The 16,407-nt window shown below is 42.4% G+C and overlaps 1 protein-coding gene across 1 annotated transcript in view; it reads right to left on the bottom strand.

The window, feature by feature from the left end:
- Window positions 1–16,407, bottom strand: part of unc13c (unc-13 homolog C (C. elegans)) — a gene marked incomplete at both ends in the record, with an annotated part of 246,798 nt that overhangs the window by 175,289 nt on the left and 55,102 nt on the right. The window contains one exon of the mRNA XM_080787767.1: window positions 856–997. Coding sequence (XP_080643893.1) covers window positions 856–997 — 142 coding nt within the window. The remainder of the gene's footprint in view (window positions 1–855; window positions 998–16,407) is intronic.

Consider the following 16,407-nt stretch of genomic DNA (forward strand, 5'->3'; position numbering starts at 1 on the left):
GGGTCTGGGAAGGGAGTGGATTGCAACTTGCAAGGGGGGGCCTTTGATACGTTAAAAAGAGGTACGTTTGTCAACACTGCGTCACCCAGATAATGCATGCCGTTTATTGCCGTATCGATACAGCAGCCTCTCGATCGATTCACCTATCGTCGATCGATATATTGCCATATCGATTAATTGAATGCACCACTATTGTGGGGTTGGCTTGGATCTAGAGCAGTGGATTATTTTTTTCACGGCCAGAGGCCACACTTGGACCTCTCAAAAGAGACTTTCATCTGACCATCTGACCTAGTGGTGAGATTTTCAACTTGTCCTGAACAGGTCCTCCCTCGTAAAATTGATTTCTGATCTCCATGGGATTTTACCTGTACAAATAACGGCAAAAGAAAAGATCTATGGAACTAACATACATATTGTATTTTTCACGGTTTTGAAGAAAGAAGTACCATGTCATTTTTGTTTACAGTATATTTCTTTGTTATATTGTCTCTGGCAGGTGGAAACCTCATATTCCAAACTGTTACTTTTCAGCATTCCAAATGATCAAAAGTAGCAGATCTACAAGATCAACACGTCACTTTGGGTTGCGTTCCGAGCTTGCAGATCTGCTACTCGTGATGATCTGCCCTACTCAAGTAGGGCCTAAAATTACAAAATATTAAATTACAAAACTCACAAAAAACGTGGTGTCTGCGCTAAAAACGAGTTTGTAGGTCTGCTATTTTTTGAAAAATCGAAGAACGACTGACATAGAAACATAGCTTTTTCAGAAACCTGTCAGGATGTATAGAAGACATTTTCTGAATCTGATCTCAGGTCAGAATGGGCTAGAGAAACACATGGGGTACTCACAAGAGGAACTTCTCGTCCCACACCGGGTTGAGGTTCCCAAAGATGGTCTTGGTTCTGCGTTTGGTCTTGCCCACCTGGACCGTGACGTACGGGTCACTGGAGCCCGTCTTGTCTTTGGCCTGGAGTCCCTGGGCACACATAACTGGAGGAGGGGTGGGGGGGGGGTGTAGAGAGAGAGAGAGAAAGAGAGAGAACACAACATGACGGTTAAACAATATAATACTGTAACTGCATGATTGGTACAGTGAGTCCTCCAAGAGATTTACTTTGTTAACTTGTTGAAACTGTTCTACAGTGCCTTTATTGAGTCAGTTATCTCCTTCTCCATCATTTTGTTGGTTTGGAAACCTGAACATAAAGGACAAAAACCACCTTGGTAGGATTGTGAGAACGGCCTCAAAGATTTGAGTTAATTTCAGTAGTCTAGACCAAGTATTTAAAAATCAGGTGCTTAAGAAAGCCAAGTCTATTGTAAGGACAACTCCCATCCCCTCAGCTCTGAGTTCAAGCTGCTTCCCTCTGGCATTCGCCTAAAAGTTCCAGGGGCCAAAAGCAATAGGTATAAGTTCTCCTTCGTGCCTGTAGCTATCCAGGCTCTAAATGCCGATAGGAGGAGGAGGTAACTTGAATCACTTGCATTAATTATTTATACAACTTTCTGGAAAAGTTATGAATTATAATGTTACACTGATACCTTGAACTGCCATCCTGTTTTAATGTTCTATGTGTACTATGTGCCTTTTTACTGTGTTTTTGTGTTTCATGTTACCTGACTGTGTTATGCCTTGCTGTAAACCAAATCGCCCCACGGGGACAAACAAATAAATGAACCTGAACCTGAACCTTGTTAAAACCTCAGAGTATAAAATCCAGCATCACATGATCCAGTTGAGCCCCATATAATATACAGTATACGTGGTGCGATGCTGTGTCCCACAGCGAACATTAACGATCTCAGTGGGTCGCACACCGCGTGTACAGAGCTGCTGTTTTGCTGTTTTCTAAAAACTTCCAAAATGCTGTTTTTCTAAAATATATATGATTTTAGACAGTGAGTCCTCCAAGACAGTGGTCCGAACCCACCAGTGGTCCTTGAGGGGGTCCCCCAGCTAAATGATGGAGAGTTGGTAACCAAATGGACCCTTATTAGATATTTAAACCTTATATATCTTTAACTATTTAGAGTGTAACATGGATTTGCTTTCATTTTACACAATAATTCGACACAAGTCGACACAATACTTGTTATTTTGATAACAATTACAATACCTGTTGGAATTGTGGAAAAACTTTATCCAACGATAACAAAATATCCCTTAGTTGTTGTGGGTCTGAGAGGCTAAATCTCATCGAACGGTGGTCCGTGGCTCAAATGCAGGATAAATAATGGGTCTTGATATGAAAAGGGTTGAAAACCACTGCTCCGAGAGACTGACTTGACTGGAAGTGCACTAACATGTACAAAACAGGAAACATCAGCTCTATTGTGTGTGTAAAATGGACCCATGACATGTACCCAGGGCTGGACTGGCCACAGGGCACACCGGGCATTTTCCCGGTGGGCCGCGACCGTAGGGGGCCGCCATGATTTATCATGATTAATGATTTTTTTGACAGGCAGGCCAATAGGCGAAAATGCCCGGGCCGAATTCTTGTCCCAGTCCAGCCCTGCATGAACCCCTTTGCAGTGCAATGCTGAGAGAGCTTATAGATAATACAGAGCAATGGGCTGGGTATCTTTTGAGTCAAAAGTCATTTGAAGTAACCACCCAGGAGAGAAGAAAGGCAGAGAGTGAGTGAGTGAAAGATAGAGAGAGAGAGAGAGAGATAATCACGCCATGCATATTTTTGCAATATAAACCATTAATTTTGGTTATAACTTAACAAAGCATCATCTCCCAGCCGCAGTTTAGAGTCTAGACAAGACGTGGCATATCTCCATGTGCCCGCCCCGCCCTGAGCCCACGGTGAATCAATCACTACACACACTGCAGCATAGATACATACTGTATACAATGTACACATGCACTAATAACCCCTACACGCACTTTGAAACAAACACTCACGCACGCACGCACACACAAATGTCATATTATGTGAACGCACGCAATCAGTGAGACACACGTCCAGGAGATGGAGAGACAGTAGTATTTCAGTTGAACCATAAAAGAAGGAAGGAGGACGGTGTGCAGGACATTAAATATGCATAAGTGACAGGCTAAATAATTCAGGGGACATAATATATCCCCCGTGCAGCCACACAGGGCTGCTACAAACGAGGAGGTATGCGGTGCGCTGCCGGCCCACGCAGGGCAAACCCTCAGAATCAAATGGCTTCCGTCCACAAGACTGACGAGAGATGAAAGAGAGACCGACACTATGGAAAGGTGGAGACAGACAGTGTAGTCGTAGAGTATTATGAGAAAGGGTGGCTGGGACTTTAACTGATTCATTTCGCTTAATTAATTGCGGAAACAATGACGTGATTAAAACAAATTAACACATTTTAATCGCGCTTATAGTTTGTGCAGCAGTGAACCTTTCTCGCTGGACGAATTTCAGCCGTACCGATCCGAGAATAAGCCGATCATCAGACCGCTTTGCTTGGTGTGTGTGTGTGTGTGTGTGTGTGTGTGTGTGTGTGTGTGTGTGTGTGTGTGCGTGTGTGTGTGTGTGTGTGTGTGTGTGAACAAACTATTACAATGATTCCATTCAATTAATAATTTCCTTTGATGTCCGTCTAGCTGTCATACATACACAATGATGTCTGCAGGGGTAATGATGGCATCATGTCTGTCAGTATACATGTAGCCTAACTAGTGTACGGTACCTATACACTACAGCCTGTTAACTGCTTACTTACCAACATGTGCGTGGTTATATAATTAATGCAGATATGTGCTGTACATTCTATATTTAATAAAAAAACGTATATGGGATTTAAAATAGCCGACGGCAATATGAGGTATTTGTGTGTGTTTTGTCTAAGTCCACATGGGCACACCATTGTTATTTTTGCCCTGGGGCAGATCTTCTCGCTGAATCTCTGTGTTTCATAACTAGTAATAACTACTGAACTACTGTGTGTTTGAGTCAGTGTGTGCCTGCCTGCGTGCGTGCGTGCGTGGGGTCCAGGGACCCTCAGAGTTCCTTGATGGAGCCCCTAAATTAACCCTTACACTCTTGTAATTAAATTGTTTCGAGCACCACTGGGGGGGTATAGACTAAGAGGAATGGATGGACATCACATAAAGTCAATACACTGCACATTTGCTTCGTCTCCAGTAGGGCAGCATATGCAGCAGAGTGAAATGGGGGGCGACTGACTGGCGGAGACACGGAGACGGCAATTGGCAGACATATCAGAATTAGCTGATTACTGAACTCGCGGGCGCTCGTTTATCATGTAGCCGGTCAGAAATTTCTAACACCAACGGCTCTCAATTATCTACATTTCAGCTGACACAGAATACCTAACGGTCATAGCGGGGGGAGGGAGGGGAGGGGGGAGGGGGGGAGAGAGAGAGAGAGAGAGAGAGAGAGAGAGAGTGCCTCCCAATCAATGGCAGTCGGTGTTTATCAAAATGGATAATAAATAAATAATGCCTTGATGAATACCTTTTAGAATGGACAAGTTCGATACCGGTCCCTGAAAGGCAGAGTTAAGTCGCCCCGTGTTTTTTTTCCTCACCTCTTTCTCTCTCGCTCCCTCTCTGTCTTCCTAATTCCCTTCGACCCTCTCTCTCTCTGTCTCTCTCTCCTTTTGCTCTCTCTATTGCTCTCTCTCTCTCTCTGGTGTATTGACATTGGCAGAAATGCAAGCTGGGCAATAAGTCAGAGAGAGGAGCGTATAGCCAGGGTCGGCGGGTTACCATGGAGATGGATGGGACTGCGAGTGAGGAACACAGGAGTCTAAGCAGGACTGTGAAGATGTTTCATACATGGACACATGGTGCACATGTATACAGTACACCAATGTGTAAATACTCAATAATCAACTTACTTCAAATACAACTACTATAACGATTCCACACCGTTACCACAGGCGAGTGCCAGTGAAATGCCTAGAGTGCCAGTCTAGCCTCACTCTAGGCCAGGGGTGGGACAATGGCGGCCTTCACTTAATGGTTAATGTCAGAATACTGATATTATTGAGTTCAGCTGTTACAATTCTACGACATGCAAACATGACCCGCTTGAATTAGTTCAGTCTAAATTAGTAGCTCAATACTTCAACACAAGTATAATTAAAGGCATTTTAAATTACATAAAAATGTTCATTTTCAGGATTCCAATTAAAAAATAGCAAAAATTTAAGATTTCAATTTGAATATAGCAAAAATAGCCGTTCTACAAGCTCAAAATGCGTCGCGCTGTGACGCGTTTTGAGCTTGTAGATTGGCTATTTTTGCTACGACAGTAATATATGGCCCCAGGGAGTGAGTGTGGAGATATGGTGGCCCTCTCCATCGTCAAAGTTGCTCACCCCTGCTCTGGGCTGTGTACCAACTCGTGGCGGATTCGTTTTCTCAGTGCGAGCACGGACTCACGTTTTATAAGCTCCCAAACATGGCACTTTGCACGTGCACATGTATACCATGGATTAACATGTATAGGCTGTTTCTATAATGGGAGGCCTGTGGAGGCTATAGAAACGGAAGCTAACGGAAGCGGGGAAAAAAAGGCACCGATAATGTTTTTAATCAAATCTTGTGTATCTCTTGGATGGCCCAGATGGAAATAATAGCTTTCCCTCGAGATATCTCGTGGATGGCTTGGATTGGTTTAAAGTGGCAAAATTGAGAGTAGTCATTATGCAGGATGTTTTGCTTAAAAAGGTTTTCAATGATAGACACATTGTGAGCGACACATTGTGAGCTTGTCGTTCGGCTATATTTGAATTATTGAAAAAATTGAAGAAAAAAAAAAGAATCCATATATTTTCTCTTCTGGGAGTCCCGACTCCCCATGGCACAACCTATTTTCAGATGGGGTGTCTGCGGGCCAAAAACATATTAATTGGAGGCTTTCCTTGGCACAAAACATCCAGCCAATTACATACATATCAATGTGTGGATGCTTCTTGCATGAAAATGTTTGAGAACCACACTGGCCTACATAGTATACAGCACTTGAGTAAACATACTTAGTTACTTTCCACCACTGTGTCTGTCTAGTGTGTAGCGGGCCGTGCAGAGAGGCCATGGAGGGCTGTGCATAGAAGGCACAACCCTGGGGGTTTAGGTTAGAGGGGGAGGGGGTTTCTAAGGCTGGAGAGATCTACAGTACACTGCACTGTACCACTGCCAGCCAAAACAATAGCACTGTAGGCTAACACAGGTCAACAAATTAATATGAATGTTTACAAAATGCTTGCACAATTGCAACAATACTTTCCACAACCTTGGAAAGTATTTACTCAAGTACTGTACTTGATTCGAGGTACTTTTACTTCAAATGAGAATGACAAGCTTACATAAACCAACATAGTTTTACCTCCCACAAACTCCCGTTTAATGCAATTTAAACAAAACAACAAAACACCCACCGACTGCCCTTTCAGACTAACACATTCTAGTTACAGTTATGCTCAAAGTGTTGTATAGTTTTTTACTTAGATCTAATCCCACACTCTAATGTGTAAAAGTCACTCAGTACAAATGTGATTCTGATTTTCTTTTTTTCAACTTTTGTTTAGAAGAAAGGAATCACTCAATGCGGGACAGTGAATCAAGCAAAGTGCGATTTTGCAGTTCCCCATATGTCCCAATATGGGGAACTGAATCAAGCATAATGGATGGTGTTGAGGCATCTTGAGGCAGATGGAGCCCCTAAGGAGCTGCCTGTATTTGTTTTATTATGGACTGTAGTTAAGATGTATAGGACTTGGCCCTCATTCTACACAGCAAAACTCTAAGCTTTACTGCCTTTTTGTGGCTGCTGTAATGTATTTAAAATTTAGTGCCAGTCAGAGGCACCGCAGGAGGAATCGAACTAGACGCCCCTGCAAAATATGCCCTTATACAGTGTGGGGGAAAAACTCTACTTAAAGATGGAGTGCCGTGACTTTTATATTTTGTTCAGTTTTTCATGCGTTTATGAGGTGACAAGTACTTCATGTATAGACCCCTTTGGTGTGGTTGTTATGTGCAATGATGTCTGTCCCTTTGCGTTTAGGGTTTCTTTCTGGAGGCTGAAACCCTGACAGTCAAACGTGCCAATGAAAAACTATAAACAGTGATATAGTGACATCACAATATCATCCCCTCCCCTAACCCCTCCCCCTGTTATCATATAACCACCACAGCTGTGGGTGCTGCTTCAGTTCAGGTGGATCACCATCCATCACCACCCACCAGGCAAACCAGACATACTTAATGAGCGGGTGGGCATGTCATTGTCCACTTAACAATGACATTTTAAAATGTTTTGAAAAGATTCTTCCTCCTTGTATAATATTAATACCTGATAATACGTTTTAGGGTGGAAGAAAATCACAGCACAGCACAGCAAGTAAAAGTATCAATATCGCAATGCAGAAATACTCTGCTCTGCAATGTGAGTATACTTTTAGTACTTTGAGTACATTTTTAACACAGGACTTCTACTCGTAATGGAGTAGGCTACATCCGCATGGCAGTATGTATACTTCCCCCCATGATTATACAGCCGTGGAACCTGTGTCCCCTGTGCCTCCAGGACGCCTCTGCTAATAAGCCCTTCTAAGGCAAAACTACGCTTATAAAGCTCCTTCAGATTTAACAGTTAAGTATAAGTGTGGGGTTGCTGCCGAATAGCAACCGTCGGGCACGTGCACACATACTGTAGACACCTTTTACCCGTCTCTAAAACAAAGCAATTTTGTTTTGAAATCCACATTGTTGCACACTGCATCTCCAGTAGATAAAAGTGTGCTGGGCTGCTCCCCGAAAATAGCAGATCTACAAGCTTTCAACTCGTCGCAGCGTGACGCGTCGTGTGAGCTTCTAGATCTAGCTATTTCCGTCCAAAAGTGCACCCTCTCACGGGATTTCAGACCCTGCCTCTTTAACACTCTCTGCACGTCCCCGGCAACCGTTTCACGTCCGTGCTGAAAGACGGCGTATAGCAACACTTTAATAAGGCTTCGGCGAGTCGATTCCTTACATAGCTACTCCACACGGAATCTCCCCCGAGGAACCGCGGCTACACAGCCTCCTATTGCTCCTGCGCTAATGTCGGGGAGTTAGATACACAGTGAGAAAAGAGCCAGGGGCCAGAGGTCGGCCTCCCGCTGGGGGGGAACCCGCAGGGGGGCTGTGTGTGTGTGTGTGTGTACTCTTATAGTTTTATTCCGGGGGTATGCAGAGCTTACTGTAAAGGAAGAGTAACATTAGAGTGAAAGTCGGGAATGGACCGAGTTGACCGCCGACCGAGCAACAGCGGGTTGTCTCCGTGTCAAGGTAAGCCAGGGGTCGCTGTGGGACACCCTGGCTCGGAAAGGATTCCCTATTTTATACTCTGTTGAATAACAGCTCACATTAGAGGAGAATTCCATGCTAGAAGGCTTTCTTACCTTTCTATGTAGTTGTTACGTCCCCACCAAAGAGGTCCAGGTGTTTTTTTTTTGCAAAAACTACTTATTGGCGATTTCCCCTATACCATAAGCCCTCAATGAATTGCATTGAATTGAATGGGGCTATGGGGTGTTGTGCTAATTTGCTTATATACATCGAAATAAGTAGTAAAGTGTGCCGCTTGGGATATTATTTACATTATGAAGAGAGGATATATAAAATAAAAAAAATTGACACCACACACAGCAGTTTGTCATTGTAACATTCGGTTACGGATATTTGGCTCTTCAAAGCAAGTGTTAGAACCTTGGCAATACGCTATCGAGGGATTAATTAATGCTGGCGCGAATTGAGTTAAGCTGAAATTAAGCTGGATGACTACACTCTCTTGATTGGCTGAAATGTTGTCACCTATCTATGAACATGTATTTTCTGCTGGAGAGACGAGGAGACCCATGTTACTGAACAAACACTCTATAGCAATGATTACCATCAGAATGTAGTGATTTATAACCTTTTAACAATAAACTCTTTGTTTAAAAATATCACTTATCATAAATTCAAGTAAAGTTAACAGTCAATTAAATATCTCCAGGATCAATAAGGAAACACAAACCTCAGCATCAACTTTGAACCTCACAGATCGAACCCTGCAGATTTCATCAGTTTCAGCATACCGCCCTGGCTCACGTTTCCATCGTGCCCTTTACAAACATGCATTCACTTAATCAACTATAGGACCATAACATTGATTATTTCCCACACACACATTACGCTGAAAGCAATCCCATTCCACAGTATGATGAGCAAACTATCTATTCAAACAGTCAAGGAGGTTAACTCTATGGCAGAGGTCGACGACCATGTCTTTGCAAGCCGCCGCCGAGACGATCACTGGATGAATTGAAAAGTAGTATTCCCACCCCCCAACAAATAGGAGATCTACAAGCTCACAACACGTCACAATGAGAACCATTGAAAGCTTGTAGATCAGACACCGGTCTGTAGAGGAAACGACAAAGCCCCGTTCAGGCCCGGATTGGACAGTCTGGCTATTCTGGCAAATGGGCAGCAGTGGTGGAAAAAAGTACTCAATGGTTTTACTTATGTAAAAGTACCAATGCTGCAATTTAGAAGTACTTCGTTACAAGTAAAAGTACAGAATTGAAAATGTACTTAGTAAAAATTACAAAAGTATCGGCGTCAAAATGTACGTAATGTATTAAAAGTAAAAGTACTCATATTGCAGAATGACCCATTTCACAAGTTCAAAATGTGTACAAAATCTATTGAAAATAGCCGAAATGTATAGGGTTGAAGTGGTTAATGTATGTAAATCGCCAAAGAAACTAGTAACTAAAGTTTTCAAATAATTGTAGTGAAGAAAAAGTACAAATTTTGCCCCTGAGATGTAGTGGAGTAGAATTAAAATGACTGGAAATTGGAAATACTCTAGTATAGTACAAATGCCTGTACTTAAGTACAGTACTTAAGTAAATGTACCTAGTTCCTGGTCCCGTTGCCTTTTCACATCTGCATTTTCAGCGTTTAGACGAGTTGGCTCTAGCGACTAGCAGCCATCGCCTCTGTGTGGCCCGAGCGGTTAGCCTCGCTGGGGATTTCCACCCTGGAAGGGGTTTTCACTAACGCCATTGATATGATATTTCATTTTGACGTTTCCTCTTGAGACCGTTGTCTAAACAGGGCCTACTGTAAGTATACAATATGGCCACGAAATAGGGCCCCCAATTTAGCTGGATTACAGACATATTGGGAAATATATTGAACTGCAAAATCACACATTTCTTGATTCACTATCCCATATTCAGTGATTCATTGCCTCATTCATTGCCTATTATTATTATTTGTATTTATTTATTTATTTTTAAACATAATCACATTTGTAGCCTACTGAGTGGGTGTGCACATTAATAAGTAAGGGTTGGGCTGGGGATAGACCCAAGTGTAAAAAAACTAAAACTAAAATAACACGTTGAACATCATTTCACATTGTTAAGTCTGTTTGTAAAGGGCAGTCAGTGGGTGGTTTCGTTGAAATTGCATCAAATTTCGTGTCCTGACCCTCATAAAATATTTCTTAGTTTGATAATGCATTTGCCTGTTGTCTTTCGTGTGCAGTTTTCCCACACAAAAAGTGTTTATTATGGCTTCTTCTGTGACTCAGCTTGACACCAAAAGGATTTGCTACTAATTGTTTGTTTCTGTACATTGTCTCTTTCTTCTTTCAGCTCGTCCAGATGGGTGTTTTCGCTCTTTGCTTTCCCATGGCGTCAGTAAAATGTTTAATTAGTCCCCCTCTGTTGCCTCTAAAAATCTGCATTATTTAGTTTCATTTGTTTTATTCATTAATCTATATTTTATGTGAACGATAGCTCACATAAACATTATTTGTTGATTCACGTTAAATGTGACGTCCGTTCTGAAGATAATTGACATTTTAGCCCCTGGCTAAAATAACATATTATTTTGTAATGCAATCGTCTCTGTCGCGTGGAAACCTTATTATGTCCAAAAATGATACTTTTCAGGATTAAAATTCAAAAATAGCAGATCGAAAAGCTCAAAGCGTGTCGCTTCCCGCTGCGTTCCGAGCTTGCAGATCTGGTCTATACTGGTCTACTGTTGATGCTTCTGTGTGACGATGCAGTATGATCACTGCATCCCCCCCACTGGGGGGGGGGGGGCTCACTCGCTCCAAAGCTATATCCAAACTCTAACTAACTATCTCTGCAGTAGAACTTTGTTGGCCACCCGTTTTACATTTGAGATCAGAGTGACAGCATCGCTCGCCAGCTGGGGGACGTCCATGTGCTTCAAACTTTACAACTGTTCCGTTGCTCCCAGTCGGGAGCATGGATTTGCGAAATGGGCTATTTTTCCAAATGGCCGAGAGGGGACATATTAAGCAACATGGAAGATGGTAAGTGAGTCTTCCGTCATGTGGTGAAAGGGCCCCACCCTCCTCCTCCTGGCAGGGTGGCCTCGGGGACTCTGAGCGACGCCACTGAGTATGATCAAGTAGGGCATTCATTTATGATTGTTGCTATTCCCGCCTGACAGCGACGATCTATATCGACGTGGGCTTGCAGATCAGTCCTGCATGGGCTTGCTGAGCGTGCTCTGGACCAAGTAGCTTTGCAAAGACGTCTGAAAACACGGCCAGTTTAGTGGATTACATGTCATACAACTATAGCCACGTGGGCTATAGTGCCTAAAGTTATTTATTCCATTCAGGCCTGACGTCGAAATTTGAAAAAAAAGGTTTTCTAAATCATGACAATTTTAACGATTTTTCAAAAATAGCAGACCTACAATTTAATAGCGCATCAGCTATTTTTCAATAGCTAAATTATAACATAATGTATGTAACCACCAGAAGGGGTTCCCGCTCAAAATGGGTTATTCCACCGTCCAGGTGAGTTGAGTAGGATAATTTAAATATTTTGAACTTCTACTCCACTACATCTCAAAAGGCAAATATTGCAACTCTTCAGTCACCACTATTATTCATTGGCATCCATCAGTCTAGAGAGGCTATAGAGTGGAGCTCTGGGTTCTTCTGCTTCTGGGAGCGTGGCTGAATACGCAGGATTTGCAATCCATTAAGATCAAACTAGATAAAGTGCCCAAACAATCTCACCTCCCAAATGTGCAATACATTTCCCATGCATGCAGCTGCATTTTTATGACTTGAACATTGTATCATTGTCTCCACCAGGCCGAAGGCATGGGGAGAGAGTATGTTTTGCCGTCCGTCCGTGTATGTGTGTGTGTGTGTGTGTGTGTGTGTGTGTGTGTGTGTGTGTGTGTGTGTGTGTGTGTGTGTGTGTGTGTGTGTGTGTGTGTGTGTGTGCGTGTCTGCGACATGCGTCGGCCCGTCTATTAACAGCTAATCTGCGGCACCGTTAAACCCGGTCGATGCCAAATTCTGCACACACTCTCCCTGGATGCCAACAATGGACCTCTGCCCCACATTTTCCAACACATTTTGTTATATTACTCCTCCAGATTCTGTCCAAAAATCCCACAAATCATTACACAGAATCTCTATAGTCATGCAGTGTTCAAGACGGATTTCATATTCCATCCTAACTGGCTAACATTAGCTTTTAAAGTTTGCAGGATTGTGTGTGCGTCCGACAAAATGCCTCAAATCATCATTTCTTTTCACATTGGCCTATTATAGCGCCACCAGGAGGCCACAACCTCACCTGCCCTGGAGGAGACCTGTGCCCCGAGGGACACTTTATCTAGTTTGATCTCCGTCTGTAGGGGCTTCTTTGTTTTATTCATTAGCGTAAGTTTACTAAACCACCAGCAGTTTTAATCAATGTAGAGCTGTATGTATTTACAAAGACAAAAAATTTGGTCTTCAAGAAATGTGCTGTAATAACAGAGTGGCTTCGCTGAGCAATTGAAAAGCCTTTCAAACAGCTTAGTATATCTCTAAATTCACAGAATATCTGAGAGAGAGAGAGAGAGAGAGAGAGAGAGAGAGAGAGAGAGAGAGAGAGAGAGAGAGAGAGAGAGAGAGAGAGAATGCGCGCGCGTGTGTGCGTGCGTGTGTGTGTGTGCATGTGTCTTTTTGTCTGTCTGTCCTTCACGTATCTTGAAAGCCGCTCAACCAATCGACTTAAAATGTATGTTTTAACTTCAATGTCACCCGGCCTTGGGTTGCCCATCTATAAATTGGACGACATCTTACTGAGGAACCAAGGCCGTGCACGCACTGTCCACTGTTATGTGTGTTGATCAGAGGTTATCAAGAATTCATGTTGATCAGAGGAGCGGTTCTCAAGAATTCGTGGCATTTCCTATAGTGCAGTGGTTTTCAACCCTTTCTGTATCAAGGCCCATTATTTAGTGAGCATTTGAGCGACGAAAGAAAAGAAAGAAAGTTACCATGTTTACCCAGGGTAACTGGACTAAGCTCAAGAACTTGTTTACAGCCAGGCCCTGCTCATAGAACGTTTCATGGTAGGGGTTCAATGCCTTGTCCAAGGGCACTTCAGCAGTGGTAATTTTAACGTGCCGGTCGGGGGATACGAACTAGCGACCTTTCCGATATCAAGACCGCTCCACGACGGACCACCATTTGATGAGATTTAGCCTCTCAGACGCAAAACTTGAAATATCGTGTTGTTGGATAAGATTTTGTCCACAATTCCAGAGATAACAGGCAAATATTATCAAAATAACAATGATTCTCTAATTTGTGTAGACTTCTTGTAAATTAAGAAATGCATAAATTTAACAGAGAATTAATTTGGTTTAATTTTACACTCTCAAGAGTTAAAGATCTATAAAAAGGTCCATTTGGTTGATTTTCACACTCTTGAGAGTTAAAGATCTATAAGGGTCAATCCATGGTTTAGCTGCAGGGACCACCGGGAACCCCCTCAAGGACCACTGGTTGAAAACCACTGCTCTAGTGAACGAGGAGCTAATCACAGTGATTGGGATTGAGGTTGAACTGTACACCACAACGTCCAGCTATACTGTATGAGCGCCTCATTATGGCGTTGCTAAGGAAACCACGAGATGCCAGAGGTCAGGTACTGTAAATACAACCTGAGGCAACACTATCAATAGTATCAACATCAAGTTTCTGTTACTGCATTGACAATTACTCACCTCAGTATTCAGAGAGATACACAGTAATACACAGTACTGTGTACGCCACTTTTGTGGAGACGTACAAGACCGGCAAATGAGTCACCTACTGTACAAAGACCCTTCTCTGGGGCATTGTCTCCATTGTAGTCCTTTTCAACTAAATTAGCTTATATAATTTGACAAAACTATCCAATGATTGTGTTGATTACATTTCCTAACTATAGTGTGTGCTCCAAGCTGACATCATGCATGACGTCATCCATTGATTCCAAATCAATCGATGATTGTTTGGAGGACGTTATACTGTATAATTATATATAAGCTAATTTAGGGGAAATTTACTTTTTTATTTGTACTTTTACTCAAGTACATTTTGAATTTACTTGTAACATTTACTTGTAACGGAGTAGTTCTACATTGCAATATTGATACTTTTACTTAAGTAAAACATGTAAGTGCTTTTTTCCACCACTGTGTGCTATAGGGGCAGTGGTTCCCAAAGTGGGAACCTGAGGGAGTTCCAGGGGGTCCCCAGCTAAATGACAGTTTGGAACCAAATGGACCCTTTTGGGTGTGTAACTCTGAGGGTGTACAAATGGTTCCATTTGTACACTCTCAGAGTTACATTAACATTGATTTTACAATATAACCCGGGGGTCCCAGAGATAGAAATGACATTCAACGGGGGTCCGTAGACTAATTCATGTCAAACCGGGGGTCCTTGAAATTAAACGGGTTGAGAATCACTGCTAGAGCCGTCAAAATCTTTTCTTATGGGGGTCCTTTGCATATTTTTTTTAAATGGGGGTCAATTTGGGGGTCCTTGACATGAAAGCGTTTGTGAAACACTGCTATAGTGGAGCGAGAGGGATACATGCACACAAGAGCAGCATCTTCCCTGAAGATCTCTCCAGATCGTCCGCGCGGACATTAATTACTCCACCCCTACAGCTGGCAAATTAAGGCAACAACACGGGGAGCCTAGATTAGGCTGTGTTTATTTCATCCACTTCCCCTTTTGCTATGTCATAAATCTCATTAACCGCAGCACCCTCCTAACATGTGTCTTTTCTACAGTGTATATATACTGCCATATTTATGGGACGTGTGTTGGAAAAAGGTTGTGTCACGACTGTAACAAAATTACATCAATCACTCACTCACTCACACGGCTGCCACGTTAGCTGCTCGCTTAACAGTCGCTGATTAAAACTAAACCAAACGCATACATTTGCATATTATCACTGTGCAAAAAGCTTGGAATGCGGATGTGTATATCACAGGAAACTCCCATTAATCTTCCCAACAAACTCCCGTGAAATGCAGTTGCCGTAATTGCCCGTTGACTCCTCTTTTCACGCAGTGTATATTATGCAATATAATATTATAATATGTAATATTTTTTATTTAAGTTAAATAAATGCAGTTTTTCCACACAGAATGTCGAGTCCAATAAATGGATGTACGAGATTTATACTCAGAATTGGAGTATGTATTGCATTGGATTATGCGATCTAAGTATATGTGTGTTGTGTGTAAAAGAGTGACACGCACACACGATTGAACCAGAAACAACACTGCTTTACTTAAGTATCTTGTCTCAGTACAGAACAGACCTCCTTGTTATTTTGCGCGCTGTGTATTACGTAGCATCCCATAATAACCAGTCTCTTAAAGGCATCTCAACCATTATATAACACAGTGTCCATATTATTAGAACATAGCAATGTGCCCAAGCAGAGAACAGACATAGTCTGCATTACTGCTCGCATAAAAAGAGCCTGCAGGGTCATAAATATCAAGTCACTTCCTTGCTGTGCTGAAAGGGTGTTTACGGCCTGCCAGAGGAAGGAGTGCTGACTCATTAATACAAGACATAAAGTTAATGAGCAGGGTTAAATAACTATGTATAATTCCTTTCAATTGTATTAATATGTGTTCTAGAGCCCATATACTTATATTCAATGCATTTTTCCTCATAGACATTTCAAAAGGTATTTATTTAAAGACGGTTGTGCCGCGGACAAAGCCAACTCGAGTCGTGACAACTCATGACAACAAACACAATATTTTGGACCAAAGAAGAAAAACAACAAAAAAAGTCGTTTCTTTTTTTCTTTGTTGTTCGGCCGAAAAATTGTGTTTGTTGTCATGTTGTCCGCGGCGTAAACGTCTTTAAATAAATACTTTTTGAAATGTCTATGAGGAAAATGAACAGAGAATAATTCCCTGGGCCCTGATAGGGGGGGTCCCTGCGGGACTGCGACGCTCTGTTGGCTAACAACGTTGGCATGGAGGTGTGACTTCAGTCAGCGCCTGGTTTAACTATGCTTAAGTGTCCTAGTATGAGTTAGATTCA

The sequence above is a fragment of the Protomyctophum bolini genome (assembly GCF_963924005.1).
Source record: "Protomyctophum bolini genome assembly, chromosome: 1".
Taxonomy (NCBI): domain Eukaryota; kingdom Metazoa; phylum Chordata; class Actinopteri; order Myctophiformes; family Myctophidae; genus Protomyctophum; species Protomyctophum bolini.